Source organism: Rattus norvegicus, chromosome 20, assembly GCF_021556685.1.
Source record: "Rattus norvegicus strain SHRSP/BbbUtx chromosome 20, alternate assembly SHRSP_T2T, whole genome shotgun sequence".
NCBI lineage: Eukaryota > Metazoa > Chordata > Mammalia > Rodentia > Muridae > Rattus > Rattus norvegicus.
In genome coordinates, this window is record NC_141553.1 from 47165675 (window position 1) to 47185234 (window position 19560).

Below are 19560 nucleotides of genomic sequence, written 5' to 3' on the forward strand. Positions count from 1 at the left end.
TGTGTGTGCGTGTGCAGGGAACAGCACAGAATTAAGGGAACCTTGAACCGTAGTTTCCTTTCACAGTGTGAGTGTCCCCTGCTGGAAGGCTATAATGGCGCTAATAGGCTTTGGAAAGGCCTGTCAGAGGTGGAGAGTGTCACTGCTAATTATTAACAACAATTTTAGGATCATTCCCCAGTGAAATTACACAGTGCTAATTTACTACAAAATTTGCTTCTCCATTATTATGTTATTTTAAATTTTGGTATACTCAGTACTTTCCAAAATAAAATCATTGGCAATGTTTTACCCAAGAGAAAACTTGATGGCCCTGTGAGTCATACTTTTATTTAAAAAAAAATAAAACAAACAATAATAGAAAGTTGAATTTATTTTGGGAAAAGTAAGTTGAGTATAAGGATTTTAGAGTCCTTTTTAAAAAACAGAGTCTGGAACCCAAGGGAGCTTTATAGACAACACAAAAGGCAGTGTCGGTAAAAATAGAAATGTGGAGCGTTACAGACAGCACAGGCAGTGTGGGTGAAAATAGAAATGCATGCTGGAGTCTAGCTGGGTAAAGAATCCTGGGCTTCAGGAAAGACCTTATGTAGTGCCTTGGAGACAGATGTTTAGAGCTCCAACTTAGATTTTGTGTGTGTTTAGGACGATAGAAAGTGGGTACCTTTTATAACAACATGTCCGGAGGATGTGTCCATTGAGCAGACGTCTTGACAAGGCTGCACTGCAGCCAGGTTACCACATTGAGTGTCTAGCACAGAAGCCAGCGTTCAGTGTGTGTCACAGGAAGTCAGAGTCTACTTAACTGCTGTTCAAATGGATCTAGAGCACATCTGTGGTTGCACAGACTCATGTGGAGCACGAATTTATGGAACAAAAGACTAAAGTCCATTGACAGAAAGGATTTTACCAAGAAGTAGGCCATGACTCTTTCCTTTCATTGTGTCCTTTCTAGATAACCACACATACTGTGACAAGTGGAGGTTTAGAGGGGAAGGACTGTCTTTAGGATCGGTGATATTTCTTAAAATCCCAATAATGTTCATTGTAAAAACCTTTTCAAAAAGAAAAATGATTGTTATCTCACACGGTGAAACAGGTATCAGTAATATTTTGCTGTATATTTTATCTTGTAAATAAATTATTTTATTTTTAGTAGATTTTAGAATAGTATATCCACATTGTAGCAATATCTGTCATTAAAAATGTGTGGTTGGACTGAACCTATTGCTCTGCGGTTAGGAGCATACACTGCTATTCCAGAGGACTTCCACTGGAGTCCAAGCCCCTGTGTCAGCATTCACGACTGCCTGTAACTCCAGCTTCAGGAGATCTGATTACTCTTGTAGACATGTCCACATACCAAACACACACACACACACACACACACACACACACACACACACACACACACTCTTTTTAAAACATTTCTGAAGCTGTAATATGTGGATGTGTCATAATTATCCATTCTGCTATTCTTTGTTCTGTAATAATGGTAGAAGGTTCACTAGTTGTTTTGTTGCGGTGAGTGTAGTGAAGATACTTTTTGTGTAATGTTTATCTAGGACTTAAGTGTTTCATTTGTAAACTAGTCTTAAAAATATATCTGAGAGCTGAGGAGAGGACTCAGTTGATAGAGTTCACATCTCTCAAGCATGGAGACCTGAGTTTGGATCCCTGGAACCCACATGAATATATCTTAATTAAAAAAAACCATTCAAAATACTTTCTGATAAAGGATAATTTGTAAAAAAAAAATCAAAATTTCACAAGGTTATTGTTGTTTTCATGTATAAGAATCATACCGACTCAATTGATTTGTCATTCAGCAAATACTACTGAGTGCTTAATTATGTTATAGGTGCCATTTTGAGCACTGGGGCTATTAAATTAACAAAAAGCTTTGCTATTAATAAAAATAACAATAAGCAACTTACAAAACTGTGTCAATTTTAAGTAAGTACCTCTATACAATAATGGTTAAAAGAATAATTTTTTTGGAAAAGATGGGAAATGAAGAAACCAAGCAGTGGCTATAAATTATTCAAAGGGAAATCTTTAGGAAAGGAGTACTTGCACGTAAGGAATGTCGAAATGAACATGCAAATTGAGGCACAACCACCTTCTCCCATGACATGGAAGGGAAGTCACAGATCCTGCCTGACACTAGACAGGACTGTTTCTGTGGTCAGTTACCTGCAGTGTGGACTTACGACCCAGCTTTTGCAGTACTGGGGTCTGGTAGCCAACAGGATGCTCTCCTGGGAGTGCATTTTCTTCCATTGAAGTAGAAATGTTTTTCTTCAGATTTCTAAATTAGCAAGCATTGGTTTGAAATTGTAGATGAGGAATACAGAACTGTAGTATGTTTGGAAGAATATATAGTAGTATAATTTTACTGCTTTAAAAAACAATTTACATCTGTCTACCCTTACCTTTGAAGACAAAGACAATTTTTGATTTACTTGTGAAAATCACAGTGCTGGCTGGAAAGCAAAGTGGAGGAGCTGATTACAGTTTCAGTTGGAGGCCCAGGGAGGACGTGCTCAGGAAGCCATAGATGAGAGTAGAGTAGACGGGCTCCTCCCTGCTCCCTCACTGCCTTGGCCATTTTCTTGAGGAGCAGATGGAGGGACAGCTAAGAACAGCACCTCAGCCATCAGACACTGAGGTAGAGACGCTGCATTTAGGGAGAGGTGTGTGTGGGCAAGAGGCAGACACGCATATACATAAGTATTACTTAAATTCTGAAAGAAGATGAAATCATCAAAACAAATCCCTCAATCCCACAATCCTTCAGTGTGCTTAGGATTGTTCCATTCCCAGGAAAACAAAGGGAAATTACAATTTGCCTTTGTCTGAGAAGTCCACGGTTGACAGGAGGCAAATGCGAACAGTTACAGGATAAGCTGTGCTAGCACAACCGTACACCTGTGCAAATGATTGACCGAGCCTGACGTCATTCTGCCTCCATCATGTTCTCAGCGGCATCCATGAAACGTAGGAAACTTGTCCAACTGTGGCACCTTTACACCTGATCTTAGCCACAAGGCCGAGGAGTGATGTGTGGCAACTTTAATAGTGACTGGCTCTCCGTTTAATTCCTAGAATTGTGTGTTGGGAGGAGCTTTACTTGAGCCTGTCACTGGCTAGGAGCCTGTGACTAATGTAGCATCTAAAGCAAAGACCCATGGAGGAAGGGCTCTCAGCCTTCCCTGACCTTAAAGCTGCATCATACAATTGTTATTACAATTAAATGGAGTAAAACATTTGTATATAATCGTTGTGCATATTTTAAGTATTTGATAAACAGGTAAAAAAAAGAAAAAAATTCAACAAAAATATAATGATCAAGACTTGAAAACTGCTTACCAAGACAGATGTTTTGGTTCATATTTGGTTTTCTGTTTTGTTTTCTAAATTTTATTTTTTAACTTTTTTTATATATATATGGGTGTTTGCCTGCATATATGTCAGAGTACCAGATGCATGTGTCAGAGCCCCTTGGAACTGGAGTTCCAGAGCTGCCGTGTGGTGCTGGGAATTCAACCTAGGTCCAGTGGAAGAGCAACCAATGCTATTAACTGCTGAGCCATCTCTCCATTCCCTGTGGTACACATTTTTGACCCCAGCACTTGAAAGTTTGAGGCAGGAGGATCACAAGTTCAAAGCCAGTCTGGACTAACATAAATAGGTCGTGTGTGTGTGTGTGTGTGTGTGTGTGTGTGTGTGTGTGTGTGTGTGTGAGAGAGAGAGAGAGAGAGAGAGAGAGAGAATTTACACGTCGTGCATGCCGCATGTAAAAACACACATGCACGCACGCACACACTTGTGTTTTCTAGAGACCGAACTCAGGGTCTCCTGTATACTAGGCAAGCATTTTAGTGTTAAAACTGTACATCATGCCTATTTTTGCTTTTCGTTTTGAGATGGAGTCTCGCTAAGTTGCCCGAGCCTTGAATTTACTTTGTAGTCCAAATGGGCCTTGAACTTAAAATGTTCCTGCCTCAACTTCCTGAGTAGGCCTATGACTGTAGACCATGTGAACGAGGATGTTGAGCATCTGTCTTACAAACAAAAACGGACAGACAAAGAATTAGTATGTTTCTGTGTGCCTGGTAAATCTGAATCCCAGTTGCATAGTCTGAGACAGGGATATTTAAAAGGCTTTGGCCTTGCGCTCACGCCATTGTGACTGTGTTCTCAGGCAGCTGCCTCTCATGTGCAGACGATGAGTTTCATTCGGTCTCTCCACTTCCGTGTCAGGGTGGAGCTTGAATCTTGTACCCTGTGAGGGGTATTTTTCTATGTACAGGACCTCTATGTGAGTCAGCTTTTGTCTGTGTGACAGATGCTTGAGATAGTCAGATCACTACACTGCAAAGGCGTATTGTCAGAGATTTCAGGCCGTAGCTTTTTGGCCCTTTTGCCTAGAGCGTGTGATGGCACAGTACCCCATGGCTCGAGCATGTGGCAGCAGAGGCCTGGTAATACTCGTGCCTTTGGGTGTAAGGAGAGGAGAAGAAAGAGGAGGGCTCAGAGGTCCAGTGTCTCCTTCAAGGGCAGAACGCCAACAGCCCTCCTCCTCCACTGGGCTGTAAGCGCTAAAGATTCCACTGCTTCCTGATTCCAACATGGAGTGGAAATAATTATCACACATGCGCGCACACACACACACACACACACTCACACACACACACACTCACACACACTCACACACACTCACACACACACTCACACACACACTCACACACTCACACACACACTCACACACACTCACACACACACTCACACACACTCACACACACTCACACACACTCACACACACACACACACACTCACACACACACACACACACACACACTCACACACACATTCTTTCTCTAGAAAAGGACCAGAAAGGTATTATCAGAATATTCTGAGAGCTGTTTCCCATTTCATGCTGCTTACCTCAAAACCAGGCTCAGTGGTGCATACCTGTCATTCAGGAGGCTAAGTTAGGACTGTAGTAAGACTTGTCTCAAAAGACCAGCCCCTCCTTGCTAATCAAGTAATCTCTCTCCCTCTCTCCCTCTCCCTCTCCCTCCCTCTCCCCCCCCCACTTCAGCTTTTGAGAGAACTGAAGCACCCTAATGTGATCGCACTGCAGAAGGTGTTCCTTTCTCACAGCGATAGGAAGGTGTGGCTGCTGTTTGACTATGCAGAACATGACCTTTGGGTAAGTTTCAACTCCTCTGTCCAGAGGATTCGTTTATGTAGATAAGGGCACGTATGCAAGCAGAATGTACTACTAATGCACTGAAGAGAAAGCCTGCTGCAAATCACAGTGTGGAGCAACTGTGGGAAATGCTGGGTGTAAAGATGAGTACCAAACAGAGGTTTATTAAAATGGTGACATCTGTAACACTTAGAAGTAAAGGTTACTCCCGTGCACTCAGCTGATGATGGTTTGGCAGTGCCTGTGGTGGTCACTGGTTCCTTTCGAGAAGTGCACACACATTTAATCAAGTATATGCTTGTCAGTAGTTGATAAGTTCAAGTTGATCACTTATCATTTTGGGGTATTTAAAACTAGGTCTACCAAGTAGAAGTATGGATATAGTTTTTATATTTTTATTTTTTTAAGACTTATTTATTTTATGTATATGAACACAATCCTGTTACAGATGGTTGTGAGCCACCATGTGGTTGCTGGGAACTGAACTCAGGACCTCTGGAAGAGCAGTCAGTGCTCTTAACCTCTGAGCCACCTCTCCAGCCCCGGATATAGTTTTTAGAATGCCTTATCAATACATAAAAGAAGGGGGAGAAAGCCAATTCCTAACTGAAGCATTTTAAACATTTTTGTCTCTAAAACTACTAAAAAAAACCAAATTTGACAGTTAAATTGTAGATAAATTTGGTTCCATATGTTGTAGTTTGCCTTTTATATAAATAAAAAGATCTGAATAAGAATAGAACAGGCCTGTAAGGTCTTGAATGAACTTTGAAAGTTCATTAGAGAGCCAGTTACTGTGAGTCGTCTCTGATCTCCATGTGTGCTTGGTAGTCCATGCATGTGTACACACAAATGGAAACATACACACTTACACACACACGCACACAAAACACATAAATAAAATATAATTTTTTCATAAAAATTATTTTGTTCATCATGGTAATGCATACTTGTAATCTAAGTACTTGAGACGTGGATATAAGAGAATCAAGAATTGAGGGTCACCTATATATATATAAAATGAGTTTGAATTCTGGACTAACTTGAGGCCCTATCCCAAAACAAAAGTGCTTTTCTCATTTTTCTTAACCCTGCTTTATTTCTACAAAGCTTCCTTGATAACGTGTTTAGCTCACTTTAAACGGGAGTATAGGGGCTGAGGCTGTGACTCAGGGTGGGTCAGGTGCTGGCTGTTCTTCATAGGCCCTGGGCAGGATTTGAGTGCAGGTATAGGCTGGGACTTTGATGTGACCAGTAGCATTTTCCTCCCTTGCATTTCAGTATCTTATAACCCACATTCCAGATGTATTGTAAAATGTGAAGATGTGGTGTGGTTCTTACTTTCCTTTGTACTGTTCTTCATATGATACGAACCTCTAGGGGCATCTGAGCCTCAAGGACGTGGTGTTTTCCCTGCAATGCATAGAGACCTACTGTTAGCGACATTAGCTAAGCTTACTGACTTTGTGTAACAGTTTGCCGTTCTCCTCCACCCACTCGGATATCACTGCTCTTAGACAGGCATTTGAATATCCACCCTTTCCCCATTTTGAGGTGGTTTAGTGAAAATTCTTAATGTTTTCATTAAGTCTGATTATAGACCCAAATTAACATTCATCCCAAAATACATTTTTGGACAACCTTATTCAGAAATTTTTGTGTCATTAACTTTAAAAGGTAATACAGAGTGTTCATTTCAGTTTTGATTTTGGTGGGGTTTGAGTGGAGATATGAGCAGACTATAGTATTACAGTATGTTTTATTTTCTAATTTTTAGCATATTATTAAGTTTCACCGTGCATCAAAAGCAAATAAAAAGCCCATGCAGTTACCAAGATCCATGGTTAAGTCGCTGCTGTACCAGATCCTCGATGGTATCCATTACCTCCACGCAAACTGGGTGCTCCACAGGGACCTGGTAAGCATGTTGGTTGAATTCATCACACATCTTTTCTTCCTCAAACCTAACAGAATCAGTCATTTTGATACAATTATAATAGAACATTAGCTAAGAAAAACCTGTTAATACATGCAAAAGGAGGGATAACCTACAATCAAAAGACTGGGAGCTGACGAAGTGGTGTCTCCTGGGTATAGCCTCAGCACTTGAGAAACTGAGGTAGGAGGATTGCCACGAGTCCAAGGACAGCCTAGGTTTGCCTTCTCCCTTAGTCCTTGTCTCCCCTCCTCCTTCCCCTTTACGCCTTACAGAGTGCAGTAGTGCACACCTGTCACCCCAGTACTCAGTGAGGGAGTTTACAGCCAGCCCGAGCTACTTAGCAAGGCCCTGTCTCAAGTAATCAAAAACCTAACCAACTAGATTATCTCTAACCGTTCGGTCTCTATTAAATCAATACATGGCTTTAAACTGTCAGTGTGATTTTTAATATTAGTAGTGTGTAATTTTAATGCTAGGTCAAGATGGAAAGCCGGTGGATTTTGCTTCAACTTTCTTCTTTATAATAAAAGCACTAATAATGAAGTTGAGTTCTAATTTTTCATCCCCTTAGACTTAAATAATGATAGTACCTCTAGTGAAAAGAATGTTATCAATATTGCTTAATAGTAAATAAACGGGTTTAATAGCTAGGACATACTAATTAGGCAAATTCTCCACAATGCAAACGCCTGCTCTTATTTTGCTTTGGTATAACACATTTCCTAGTGTAAACTTCATTTCCAGGTTAGACTATTTTGATTTATTACAGACATAAGGGTGTAGGGCACTGGTGATCCCCGTGCCGTTATCGTTGCAGATATCATCTTCCCCACATAGTGTTATAAGACTTTGTCTTTTCAGGCTTTTGTGAGTTCAGATCTAGAAGTGACAGGCTTGGTTGAGGTAGCTCCAGCCTCAGTAGCTGAGGAGAGTGGTTTGCTGCGGAGAAGAATGAGTGCAGGAAGAGAAGGCGTTAGTGCCCCTGGGCACCTCGTCTCCAGGCCTGGAATCTGCCCTGACCACCTCTTGTTGTGGCATTGGAGTTGAATTGTGATGGAATGGTAGTGACCACAGATTAGTCCTTCATTTAGTTAGCATTTTAAAAAATCATAGGGATCTCTAAGTCTCCTGGCGCTCCAGTCCTGTGTTTGTCACGAGTAAAGAACCATGTTTGAAAGCATCACGGCGGCACTTGATGTTGTTCTGGAGTGACCACACAGACAGCGTGTAGAGCTCATATTTTCAAGTGTCCAGTCACATTTGAATCATGAGTGAGAATCTCTTATTGAGTGTTTTCAGAATTACTGTTTTGTTCTAAGCAGAATTGTTTTATAACGTCTGTGGACACTGATGAGTATTGGCAAGGACTCCATGTTCTTGTTTATTTGCTGTCTACTTCAGTGTCCTTGCTCTTGGTTATGGCACTAGCTGCCTCTTAGCATCCAGACTTTTGACCTTTTTGTAGTTCACGTCTAGAACATGGCATTGTCATGTTTATCCCCTGTACCCTTCCTTGTTCAGGCCCTTATTACATCTGTCTTTTATCATGGTACTGGCTTCTGCATGTGTCTACTACATTAACTCTTTTTTTTTTTTTTTTTTTTTTTTTGGTTCTTTTTTTTTCGGAGCTGGGGACCGAACCCAGGGCCTTGCGCTTCCTAGGTAAGCGCTCTACCACTGAGCTAAATCCCCAGCTCCACATTAACTCTTTTTCCATGAGACGTAGTGACCATTTCTTAGCCTCTCATGCAGTTCGGAGTTTCTAGTCTGCTGTTCAGGATCTTACTGAGTATAGCTCTGATGACTTAGACACACCCTACAGCCGTTTACTATTGGTCGTTCCTGTGTTGTCCTCATGTCTCTTGCCTTAATGGCTTGCATTTCCTGGTCTTCCTATTCTTGCCCCTGTCTCTATACTCAGAGGTACTTGTCTTTCAAGGCTCAGCAGAAATATTTAAAGCCTGGTGCTGGAGATGGCTCAGCAGTTAAGCACTGACTTGGCTGCTCTTGCCAAGGACCTGGTTGATTGCCAGCACCCACAGGCAGCTCACCACTGTCTACAACTCCAGTCCCAGGGGCTCTGATGCTGTCTTCCGGCCTCCACGGGCACCAAGCATGCATGGGGTGCACATAGTAAAAAGTGTGAATACATATGATAAAACAAAATAAATTAAAAAATTAAGCTTACATAATCTATCTCAACTTTGAGATGAAATAATCTGTTATTCATTTTGTTATATTTTGTGTGTATTCTTTTATGATATTTGTTTTATCATATAGATGTCTTAGATTAGTGGTTCTAAACCTGTGGGATGCAACCCCTTTGTGGGCTGAACACCCTTTCACAGGGGTTGTGTAAGACCGTCAGAAAACATATTTATATTATAATTCATAACAGCAAAGCTATAGTTGTGACGTAGCTACAAAAATGATTTTATGGTTGGGGTCACTACACCATGAGGAGCTGCATGAGAGGGTTGAAGCATTAGGAAGGTCGAGGACCACTGTCTTGGATCATCTCCAGACTGTAACTCTCTTAGAAGGCAGGCTTTGGATCCGTGTTGTATACAGTAAATACTGTAGAAATGGCAGAATTTGAGACACTGTCCTCCATGAACTTTTATTAGTTTTGTGTAAAAGAAAGAGAAATGGGAGTGCTCCACATGCACCTGCATCAGAGACCGTCTCAAGGAGGTGGTAACTAAGAGGGGCACCGTGACCTCCCTGTGCAGCGACAGCTTTAGCATAGGTCCTCAGAGGTACAGTCTCGGCGCTGCCCATTCATGCCAAGGAAAGCACTGTGTGCGGAGGAGGCGATGCTCAGGGAGGAGGCAGAAGTGGAGCTGGACTCTGACACAGAATTTAAAACTCAGCAAGGGAAGGGGTGTTGGATATAAACATTCCAATAAGAAATTCTAAGGTGAGAAGGCACTTGGACTATCTCAGAAAGGACATGGATTCTGTCTGGCTCAAGGAGGAACTAATGGTATAGTGTAAAGCAAAACAAAAATATTTGGGTTGCAGCTGGTTCTGGAGTCGGGAGGGTTGGGTTAAGGTCCCGAAACTTTGTGACCAAAAGAATGGACACAATGCTTTGTGTCCATAGGGTGAGCATAGGGTTTAAATATATGATGAGAGAGGCTCTGGCCTCTCACAGTGCTTGTTTGTATTTGTCCACACGGTTACTGTAGCTTTCCATGATTTGTAAGTAATTCTAATGAAATTGGGACAGTCTCCCCAGTCCTTTCCACTGGCTAGGATCCTGGTATCTGGAGCACACTGGCCTGCTTTTGCCCAAGCGTTTTCAGGACTGGAATGTTTAGCCCATACATTTACACGTCCTCAGTGGAAACATTAACACATGTAACGTAAGAGTGTCTGTCCTCAGTGGAAACATTAATGCACGTAACATAAGCATGCGCTATTAAAAGGAGATGGAGATCCTTGAAATGTATTGTTGTGGGCTGAAGACCAGAGCTGTTGTATGAGACCTGGAAGGCTTTTAACTGCTTCGTTTCCCATTGCTTTAGACCATCTGTGAGGCACAACTGTGTCTTTTACTCACTGCGCCTTGCTCATTATTTCATAGGAGAAACCTGGAAAATCATGGAAGTATAGTACTAGAAAAAATAGTAACTTGCAGCTTGATAATATAATGAAAGGAAATTGAGTGTAGCTAAAAGCTAAGATTCTAGAGTTCATATACAGAATCATTAATCCTCAAAATGATTTTTTTTTTTTGGTTCTTTTTTTCGGAGCTGGGAACCGAACCCAGGGCCTTGCGTTTCCTAGGTAAGCGCTCTACCACTGAGCTAAATCCCCAGCCCCCTCAAAATGATTTTTAACTGTTTTTTTTCATATCTGGAACAATATTTCAGTTACATGATTTAGATCCTAGAATGTAATACAAAAGCAGAGAATTTTAAAAAGCACTAAAAAGATTATTTGAATTGAGGAATTGACTTTAAAAGGAAAGGAGAAAGAACTAAATGTATTTCTCTTGGCTGAGAGACAGTGGAGAGACATAAGTCTATAAATATTTGAAACCTGTACACAGACAGAAAGCTCTATTTTAATTTTACAGCAGGACGAGCACAGAGTAAGATGATGGAATGCAGGGTGACTTGTGTTCATGGGTTGTGCTGTGGCCTTGGAGGAAGGCCAGCATGTCGTTGGTAGGCTTCTCACAATGGTGAGCTTCCTAGAGCAGAGTTCATGCCTCACTGATTCTGTCCTGTGCTCTGTCATGAAGACATGTCTTCAGAGTATAAGACACTTCAGTTCTTCAGCAGAGACGGGGGCGGCTGGCTGAGTGGCTCCTGAGAAGCTTCACTGATGCTAGTCTCAGAGCATTGCTGCTGGATCAGTGGCCTGTGTGACCTGTAGTCAGACCGGCTTCCCACTCACATCCCAGCACCACAGCACCTGATGAGCTAGCTCTCAGTCTTTTTTTTTTTTTTTTAATCTTTATTAACTTGAGTATTTCTTATTTACATTTCGATTTTTATTCCCTTTCCCGGTTTCTGGGCCAAAATCCCCTTAACCCCTCCCCCTCCCCTCCTATATGGGTGTTCCCCTCCCCATCCTCCCCCCATTACTGCCCTCCCCCCAACAGTCTAGTTCACTGGGGGTTCAGTCTTAGCAGGACCCAGGGCTTCCCCTTCCACTGGTGCTCTTACTAGGATATTCATTGCTACCTATGAGGTCAGAGTCCAGGGTCAGTCCATGTATAGTCTTTAGGTAGTGGCTTAGTCCCTGGAAGCTCTGGTTGCTTGGCATTGTTGTACATATGGGGTCTCGAGCCCCTTCAAGCTCTTCCAGTCCTTTCTCTGATTCCTTCAACGGGGGTCCCCGTTCTCAGTTCAGTGGTTTGCTGCTGGCATTCGCCTCTGTATTTGCTGTATTCTGGCTGTGTCTCTCAGGAGAGATCTACATCCGGCTCCTGTCGGCCTGCACCTCTTTGCTTCATCCATCTTGTCTAATTGAGTGGCTGTATATGTATGGGCCACATGTGGGGCAGGCTCTGAATGGGTGTTCCTTCTGCCTCTGTTCTAAACTTTGCTTCCCTATTCCCTCCCAAGGGTATTCTTGTTCCCCTTTTAAAGAAGGAGTGAAGCATCTGCATTTTGGACTTCCTTCTTGAGTTTCATGTGTTCTGTGCATCTAGGGTAATTCAAGCATTTGGGCTAATAGCCACTTATCAATGAGTGCATACCAGGTGTGTTTTTCTGTGATTGGGTTACCTCACTCAGGATGATATTTTTTTCCAGTTCCAACCATTTGCCTATGAATTTCATGAAGTCATTACTTTTGATAGCTGAGTAATATTCCATTGTGTAGATGTACCACATTGTCTGTGTCCATTCCTCTGTTGAAGGGCATCCAGCTTCTGGCTGTTATAAACAAGGCTGCTATGAACACAGTGGAGCACGTGTCTTTGTCATATGTTGGAGCTCTAGGTCTTACTGAGTGACGACAGCGGGCGGGAATGAATGCTTGGGCCTGCCCTGGCTCTTCTCTTCTAGAGAGTGTTTGTGCTTGTCCGTCCTACAAGCTCAACTTGCATTCTGAGTAGTTGGTGTTTATATATGCATTAATGAGCTGAGTTTGTATTTGTTTAAAAGTGCAAAGGAGGTGCTCAAGGGATGGTTCAGGTTGAGTGTATGCTGCACGTGAAGAGGACCAGGTTGAGTTCCTAGCACCCAAATGACACGTGTGCTGGCCAGGCAGCTTGACTCAAGATAGAGTCATCTGAGAAGTGGGAGTCTCAGTAGAGAGAATGCCTCCAAAAGACAGGGCTGTAGGCAAGCCTGTTGGGCATTTATTTAATTGCTGATTGATGTGGGAGGGCCCAGCTCAGTGGTACCGTGCCAATCTTGGGCAGGTAACCCTGCATGCTCTAAGAAAGCAAGCTGAGCAGGCTGAAGGGAACAAGCCAGGAAGTAACATTCTTCCATAACCTCTGTTCCAGTTCTTATTTCCAGCTTCCTGCTTTGAGTTCCTGCTCAGACTGCCCTTAGTGACAGAGCATGACAAGTTACAAGTTGTTTGTAGCAATGGTGTATATCTAGGTAATAGAAACCCTAAGGAAGGGGTTGGGGATTTAGCTCAGTGGTAGAGCGCTTGCTAGGCCCTGGGTTCGGTCCCCAGCTCCGAAAAAAAGAAAAGAAAAGGAAAAAAAAAAAGAAACCCTAAGGAAGATCAGAGGAGGGGGGTGTTAACCAAGGTGGTGTACCTGTGCCCATTTGCAACATACACAAGGCCACATAAAAAATAAAAATAACTACAAAAAAAAAAAAAAAGCAGACAAAACCGAAGGCCACAGACAGGCTTTGGTGACATTAAGACTGAATTAGCTATTCAATCTTGGTGGCAAAATTTATATAAAACACTATTTCTGTTTTAATTACAAGTTGATAAGTTGTGATAAATGGTTACCTGGGCAGTCACAAACCTCTGGCAGTGTTTAGGTCTCTTACTGAGCATGTCGAGATCTCTCATGTAAGACTGACACTTGGCTTTCTCCAGGTCTTGTGTGATGGCTCTTTTAGGGGAACAAACAGTCCTCTGCGTGTACATTTGAGCAGAAGACTTGTAGAGGCAGTATACCTAGAGACTCCAGTGCTCTGGCTTTCCCAGCACTGTCTTTGGAGTTTGCATTCTCAGCTGGGCCTGAGTGTTCAGTTAGGCAAGAGAGCGCAGTTAGCCCATCGTTCCCTGATACTCTTCCTTTCTTTGTGTAGTAAGAATAAAGAAAACACACACATAAAAATTAAACTAAATAAAAAAGTAAAAGGAAGAAGCATGGCTATAGATCGGGCTGTGGTGAACCCTGGAACAGGGACATTGTTTTTCTAAGTTAATTTTCTTTGAGAGTGAAAGATGTAAAGAGAAAACTTTTCTGTCGTTGCTTCTGTGTGGTGTCCTTCTTTGTGCTGAATCTGAATGCTGTGCAGCCTTACTCCTGTGCTGACACGGTGTTCAGTGGAGTTTGGTTCCCCTCAGGACTTTGGAGGGCAGGGAGTGAATAGCCTGCCAGGCACATGGCTTCTGTCGCTTCTGTCGCACTGGGCTTTTTTCATGATGTTGCTTTTTGGTTCTTGTTAGAGAAGAGAAAACCATGTGTTTGTTGTTCAGGCCTACGACTACTTCTGAAAGACAGACAAAGACGTGCATTGTTAAATGTTGGCAGTGCCAGGTTGGCAGGCATTGTTTAATGTGAGTACCAAGGTCGGATTAACATAACTGCTGTATTACAGTTAAGAGCAGCCTGGTTGTAAGGTAAATGAAGCTAGTCATGTACTTAGAATTGCAGGTTGTTTGTTATTTACACACAGCTACTTACGTCAGCCGTGGACACGAACTGGGAAGGCTTTCGTGCTCACAGGTACGCTATAAACACATTTTACATGATGGCTAGGAGCTCTGGGTAGAGAAGCCTTTGCCCTGCAATGTGCCTCATATGTGCTAGACACAGTACTGAGCACTGAGAGGATTTATAAAACACAACTTCTTCCCTCACTGGGTCCACTGTAGGGAAATTTATACAGAGGTGGTCTAAAACAAAACGCTTTAAAAGAAACTATAGGGCCAGGGGTGGAGTTCACAGAGAACTCTTACCTAGCCAAGGGCCTCATTCCTAATACTCACATTCTCTCCCTTGCGCCCAGTAGAGCCTAAGCAGCTGGAATGAGGGCCTTGGAACACTAGAAATAATTCATATGGTGAAAGCAGTGGGTCTAGGAGCATCTCAGGCAGAGGAAATGGCACCAATAAAAATGTAGGCTAAGAAGCTGGTATTACTGGAAAAGAAGAAAGGTAGAAAAGCAAGGAAGGCCAGTTATGGCGGATCCTAATTGTTCTGTATAAAATGTGGTTTTTCCTGGGCCAGTCAAGTTTTTAAGAGAGATGGCTCAGAGTTGTGGAGCTGATTTAAGGCTCATGGGCAGCAGCAACTCTGTCAAGTTGTAGTCAGCCGGTGAGAAAGTGTGCAGCCCTGAGGCAAGCTGATGAGAATAGAGAGGGGGCAAGGCCGAGGTGAATAGCTAGTCCCTAAGAAGCTGAGGAGCAATGACGAGTCCAAGGCCTAAGGACAGGATCCAGGTCAGACTTCTGCTTTAGTTGACCAAGGAATCTCAGGAAAGAGCTTTGTTAGGGACAAGGGGAATTAATCTTGGGTGAATGGAGTTTGTGCTACTTGTGAAGGTACACATGTGCTATTGTTGGGAATCATTAGTGTATATGTGATTTTTGGAACCCCGGAATAAAATCCAATTTTTAAAAAACATATTTGGAAATAGTCTCAGTATATTTTAGGGTGTTCATTTCCTGAGACTTCTATTAAAATGGGATATTACCCATCAAAAGACACTCTTTGCCTAACCCCATAACCAGGTGGATTGTGAGTGTTCACCGTTGGGAACTTAGTTGTTCATATTTTTTTGTTGTTGTTGTTCTTTTTTTCGGAGCTGGGGACCGAACCCAGGGCCTTGTGCTTCCTAGGCAAGCGCTCTACCACTGAGCTAAATCCCCAACCCCAGTTGTTCATATTTTGTCCCTTAGCAACTAGCATATGGTAGGTCTGTTCTCTAATGTCTGGAACCTGAAATCACACTGGACTCTGCATGCCTCACCTCTGTCTATCTTTTCTATCCCTCTTCATCCGATGCCTCGCCCTCTGGTTTCTGTCTGTCTCTGTCTGTCTGTCTGTTTTGCTTTGTTTTGAGGTAGCCTCAGCTATCCTGGAATTCATAGAGTTCTGTTTGCCTCTGCTTCCCAAGTGCTGGTGTTAAGGGAGCACTCCTCCATGTCCAGCAGTCAACGTTTATCTTTTTGAGGTTGGCTCCACTTTTCTAGGTTTTGAATTTGCTAAGTAATCAGGGAAGACTTTAAACCCTGATCCTCTTGCTTCCACTTCCTAAATACTGGGACTACTGGTTTAGTCACTGTGCCTTGCTGTATTTTTAAATGCTCAACTATCAATTAATGAAGTTGTTTTAGGTATAGATAATTATGGTGGAGTAATGTCTCCACACCACAGCGGTGTTTGTTCAAGGAAGGAAAGCACGGCACTTCCCCTTGGGTAGTTGTCTGTTCTGCAGCACAGAGTCTTATTGTTCAGGGACAGTGAGGAACAGTGTGCAGGAGTAACTGTCCTGGGATTTGACTTCTGTATCAAGTGAGGGGACTTGTACCACACTGGCTTTAAATAAAAGCATAGTTGTAGCATTAATCTCAGGCCAGCATTGTCCATTGTTAGAGAAACTAACCCAACTTAACTCCATGCCTGTCCCTATCTGTGTTTCCGTTGTTTGGTCTTTGGTGCAGTTAAGAATCGTACTGAGATTCCCAAATATGCTGACATAGGGGAAGCAAGCAAATGGAGTGCAGTGGTTGTGGATCGCTGTGGCTGTTCTATTTATGATAGACCAATTAGCTGAGGTAAATTTAACCCTGTGAAATAATTGATCCTATAAAAGGAAAAGCAGACCAGGAATACATGTACAGTATCCTGTGTGGGTTTAAGAATTACTACATTTTGCAGAAATATGAATATTAAAGGAATAGCTCTGTATAATCATGTCACTATTGCACATTTTCATGACTTGCCTTTATTGTAGAATTTAACTAAAACCCTGTAGCTCTGATTTTTCTCTGTTTGATTTTATTGCTGATAACTTGAGGCATCCAGCTTCTGCCATTTCTGCTGTTTCTATGGCAACTAAAGTGTGCAAGCCCAGCAGTATCACTTTCTTTCGCAGCTGGCATTTTGTGTTCACAGTAAGAGGAAGAGTTTTGGTGAAGCGTGGTCTGTGCTAATTGGGATGAAACTGGGTCAGAACAATTTTGGTTTGCTTTTATTGTCTGTTTAGGTTTGTGGTGATTGTGTTAGGTTTGGGCATTGAACACCTCAATTCTTTTTATTCTTAATTTATTAATATATAAATAAAGTATATTAATTGTTAAAGTTAGTCTGTTGAAAATTAAATACTCATAGACACAATTTGGTGTAAAAAAATTTTTTTTCTTTTTTTCGGAGCTGGGGACCGAAACTGTATTAGTTTGGTTTTTTTGTTTGTTTTTTTTATATATGAGTACATTGTCGCTGTCTTCAGACACAGCAGAAGAGGGCATCAGATCTCATTACAGATGGTTGTGAGCCACCATGTGGTTGCTGGAACTTGAACTCAGGACCTCTGGAAGAGTAGCCGGTGCTCTTAACCGCTGAGCTATCTCTCCAGCCCGTGTAAAATTTTGAGAACTGGATAGAGTTGTTCTAAGCCCTGTTTCATAGCCCTCTATGCCCTGATTATTTTCAAAAGTGTGAGAAAATACTCTGAAGGGTTAAACATATTTTACTGGTGGATGAAGGGAGAGCTGGTGGTCTCACTTTAAGGATGAAAACTGACTGGGTAGTTGTAGTTCCTGACTTCAGGAGACTTCCCTGTGAATGCTGCTCAAGCTCTGGGTTCCTGTCGTGGATTGTCTAAGAGTTGGTAGGCCGCTCCTGTTCATGCCAGCCACTGGCCCTGCCTTCCTGTCAGCACATGAAGCCCTTAGAAACTTACATAGGCGTTCAGAATGCTGTCACAAAGACAGTCTAGAGCCTCCTGCTCCTCTCTGTAGGCTCGTGTCATTGTGGTGCCAGCACTGTTCTCAGTGTAGCCTGATCACAGGACCTGCTGGTAAGGTTAAGTAGTGCAGGCCTACTTCCTGTTCCTGCCTTTTGTTTCTGTTTCTTTTAGGAAGCTATTTGTTGTCACCAGCTTACAGACTTTGTTACACTTATATCTTAGAGTTTTAAAGTGCTTTAAAATCTCAAACTTTAGGAATTATGAGTATTGTAGGGAATAGTATGCAAAATGGCTTTGAACAACAGGATGATCTTACAATTGACACGCCGTGGCCAGTCAGAGATTGTCATTCAGAGTCTTCCTTCTCCTGGGTTGGCCTTCTTTACACTAACTTGCTGTATTTAGTACATCTGGCTTTGTAACTGAACAAAAATATTCTTTCTTATTGGGCCACCAATGACCTAGTCATCCATTTTGGTCACATCTCCTGAGATCTTTTTTGTTTACATCTGATAGCCATGTAGAGAGGCTCTGTGCTCTCTAGGTATCTAGGTACTCATCTTTTCTCTAGCCTTTCCCAGCTCCCCTTCCCGCTTCCCTCTCTCAAGCTCCTTGCCCACCTGCACATCTTGTGGCAGCCCTCAACTACTCTGGGAGTACAGGCTAAGAATGTATCCAGATTTTGTTACTCAAGAGCTTGTGCTAAGAAGTGGAACCTCTTGAAACAGGAAACAAGCCCTTCCTTGGCTTCCTTTTTTTATAACGGCCATCCTTGTATTCTGCCTTGTAACCACCATGGTCCTTCATACCCTGTAGTTCACCGGGAACGTGGTGCTCAGGTTGCTCCTTCTCTGCCTTGACGGCTTTCCCCTGAGATATCTGGGTGGCACACTCTCCGTCGAGTATCAAATACTGCTTACAACCCTTGAAGACAATGCCTTTCAGCCTTAACCCTGCTCCTTGTTTTCTTGGTTGTTCCCATCATTATAATATGTACATGCAAAACTTACGTATGCTAGAAGCATAAAAACACCATGACCCGTTAAGAACCTGCCACTGTCCGAGTGGACATGTCTTCTCCCTAGGTGGGATCTTCCTTCTCCTAAGACTTAGATGGCCTGGATTCTGAAACACTTATTCTTCAGTCTAAAAACAGGTTTATCTCGCTGCACGCTTAAATACAGCATTATCTCTGCTTGAGTGTAAGCTGTGTGAGATGCTGTCATGTTGCAGACCACCTAAGTTTTCTTTTTCATGCAGTGTAATACTTCCAAGGTGAACCGTCCATCTATTTGTATCTCAGTGATTTTCTTACAATGCAGAGCCGTGTTACAAACATTCTCTGGTATTGTGTGAGGGTGAAGTGACTGATTCAAAGTAATTCACTTACTCACTTCTGCAAGATTATGCCAAACTATTTCCTAAGCACGTGTGCCAGTGTATTCCCACTAGAACTGGACGGGGTTTGCACGGCTGCGTTTCTGTTGTTCAGCTGTGTGTTTTGAACAAATCTACTAGAATAAAACACTACCTCAGTGCTCCTACTGACTTAGGTCGAACATCTTTCCATATGGGTTTTTATTAAAATATATTTTTGCTCTGGTTAAATGTCTGGCTTTTTTTCTATTTTTCTATGCTGGTCTTCCATTTTGACGTGCAGACTTTTGTCTTAGAAATATTCTCTTTGTGTGCTGCAGACTTAATTTTCTTTGGTTTTGATTATTGGAAGCTTTCTTAATGTCGCAAAGTTTATGGTAAAAAATATGAAGAATTTTGCTCAGCTCTGGAGAGATGGCTCAGTGGTTAGCCGTTATTTCTCCTGCACAGGA

The 19560-nt window shown here is 42.3% G+C and overlaps 1 protein-coding gene across 25 annotated transcripts in view; it reads left to right on the plus strand.

Annotated features, from left to right (window-relative positions):
- The window catches only part of Cdk19 (cyclin-dependent kinase 19), a 170238-nt gene that overhangs the window by 117652 nt on the left and 33026 nt on the right, over positions 1-19560 (plus strand). For 24 of the 25 annotated variants that reach the window (XM_087597528.1, XM_087597542.1, XM_087597544.1 and 21 more), the window contains 2 exons: positions 5108-5218; positions 6996-7136. The exons of the other annotated variant lie outside the window; for it this stretch is intronic. In XM_087597528.1, the coding sequence (XP_087453654.1) occupies positions 5108-5218; positions 6996-7136 (252 nt within the window). The remainder of the gene's footprint in view (positions 1-5107; positions 5219-6995; positions 7137-19560) is intronic. 25 annotated transcript variants of the gene reach the window in all.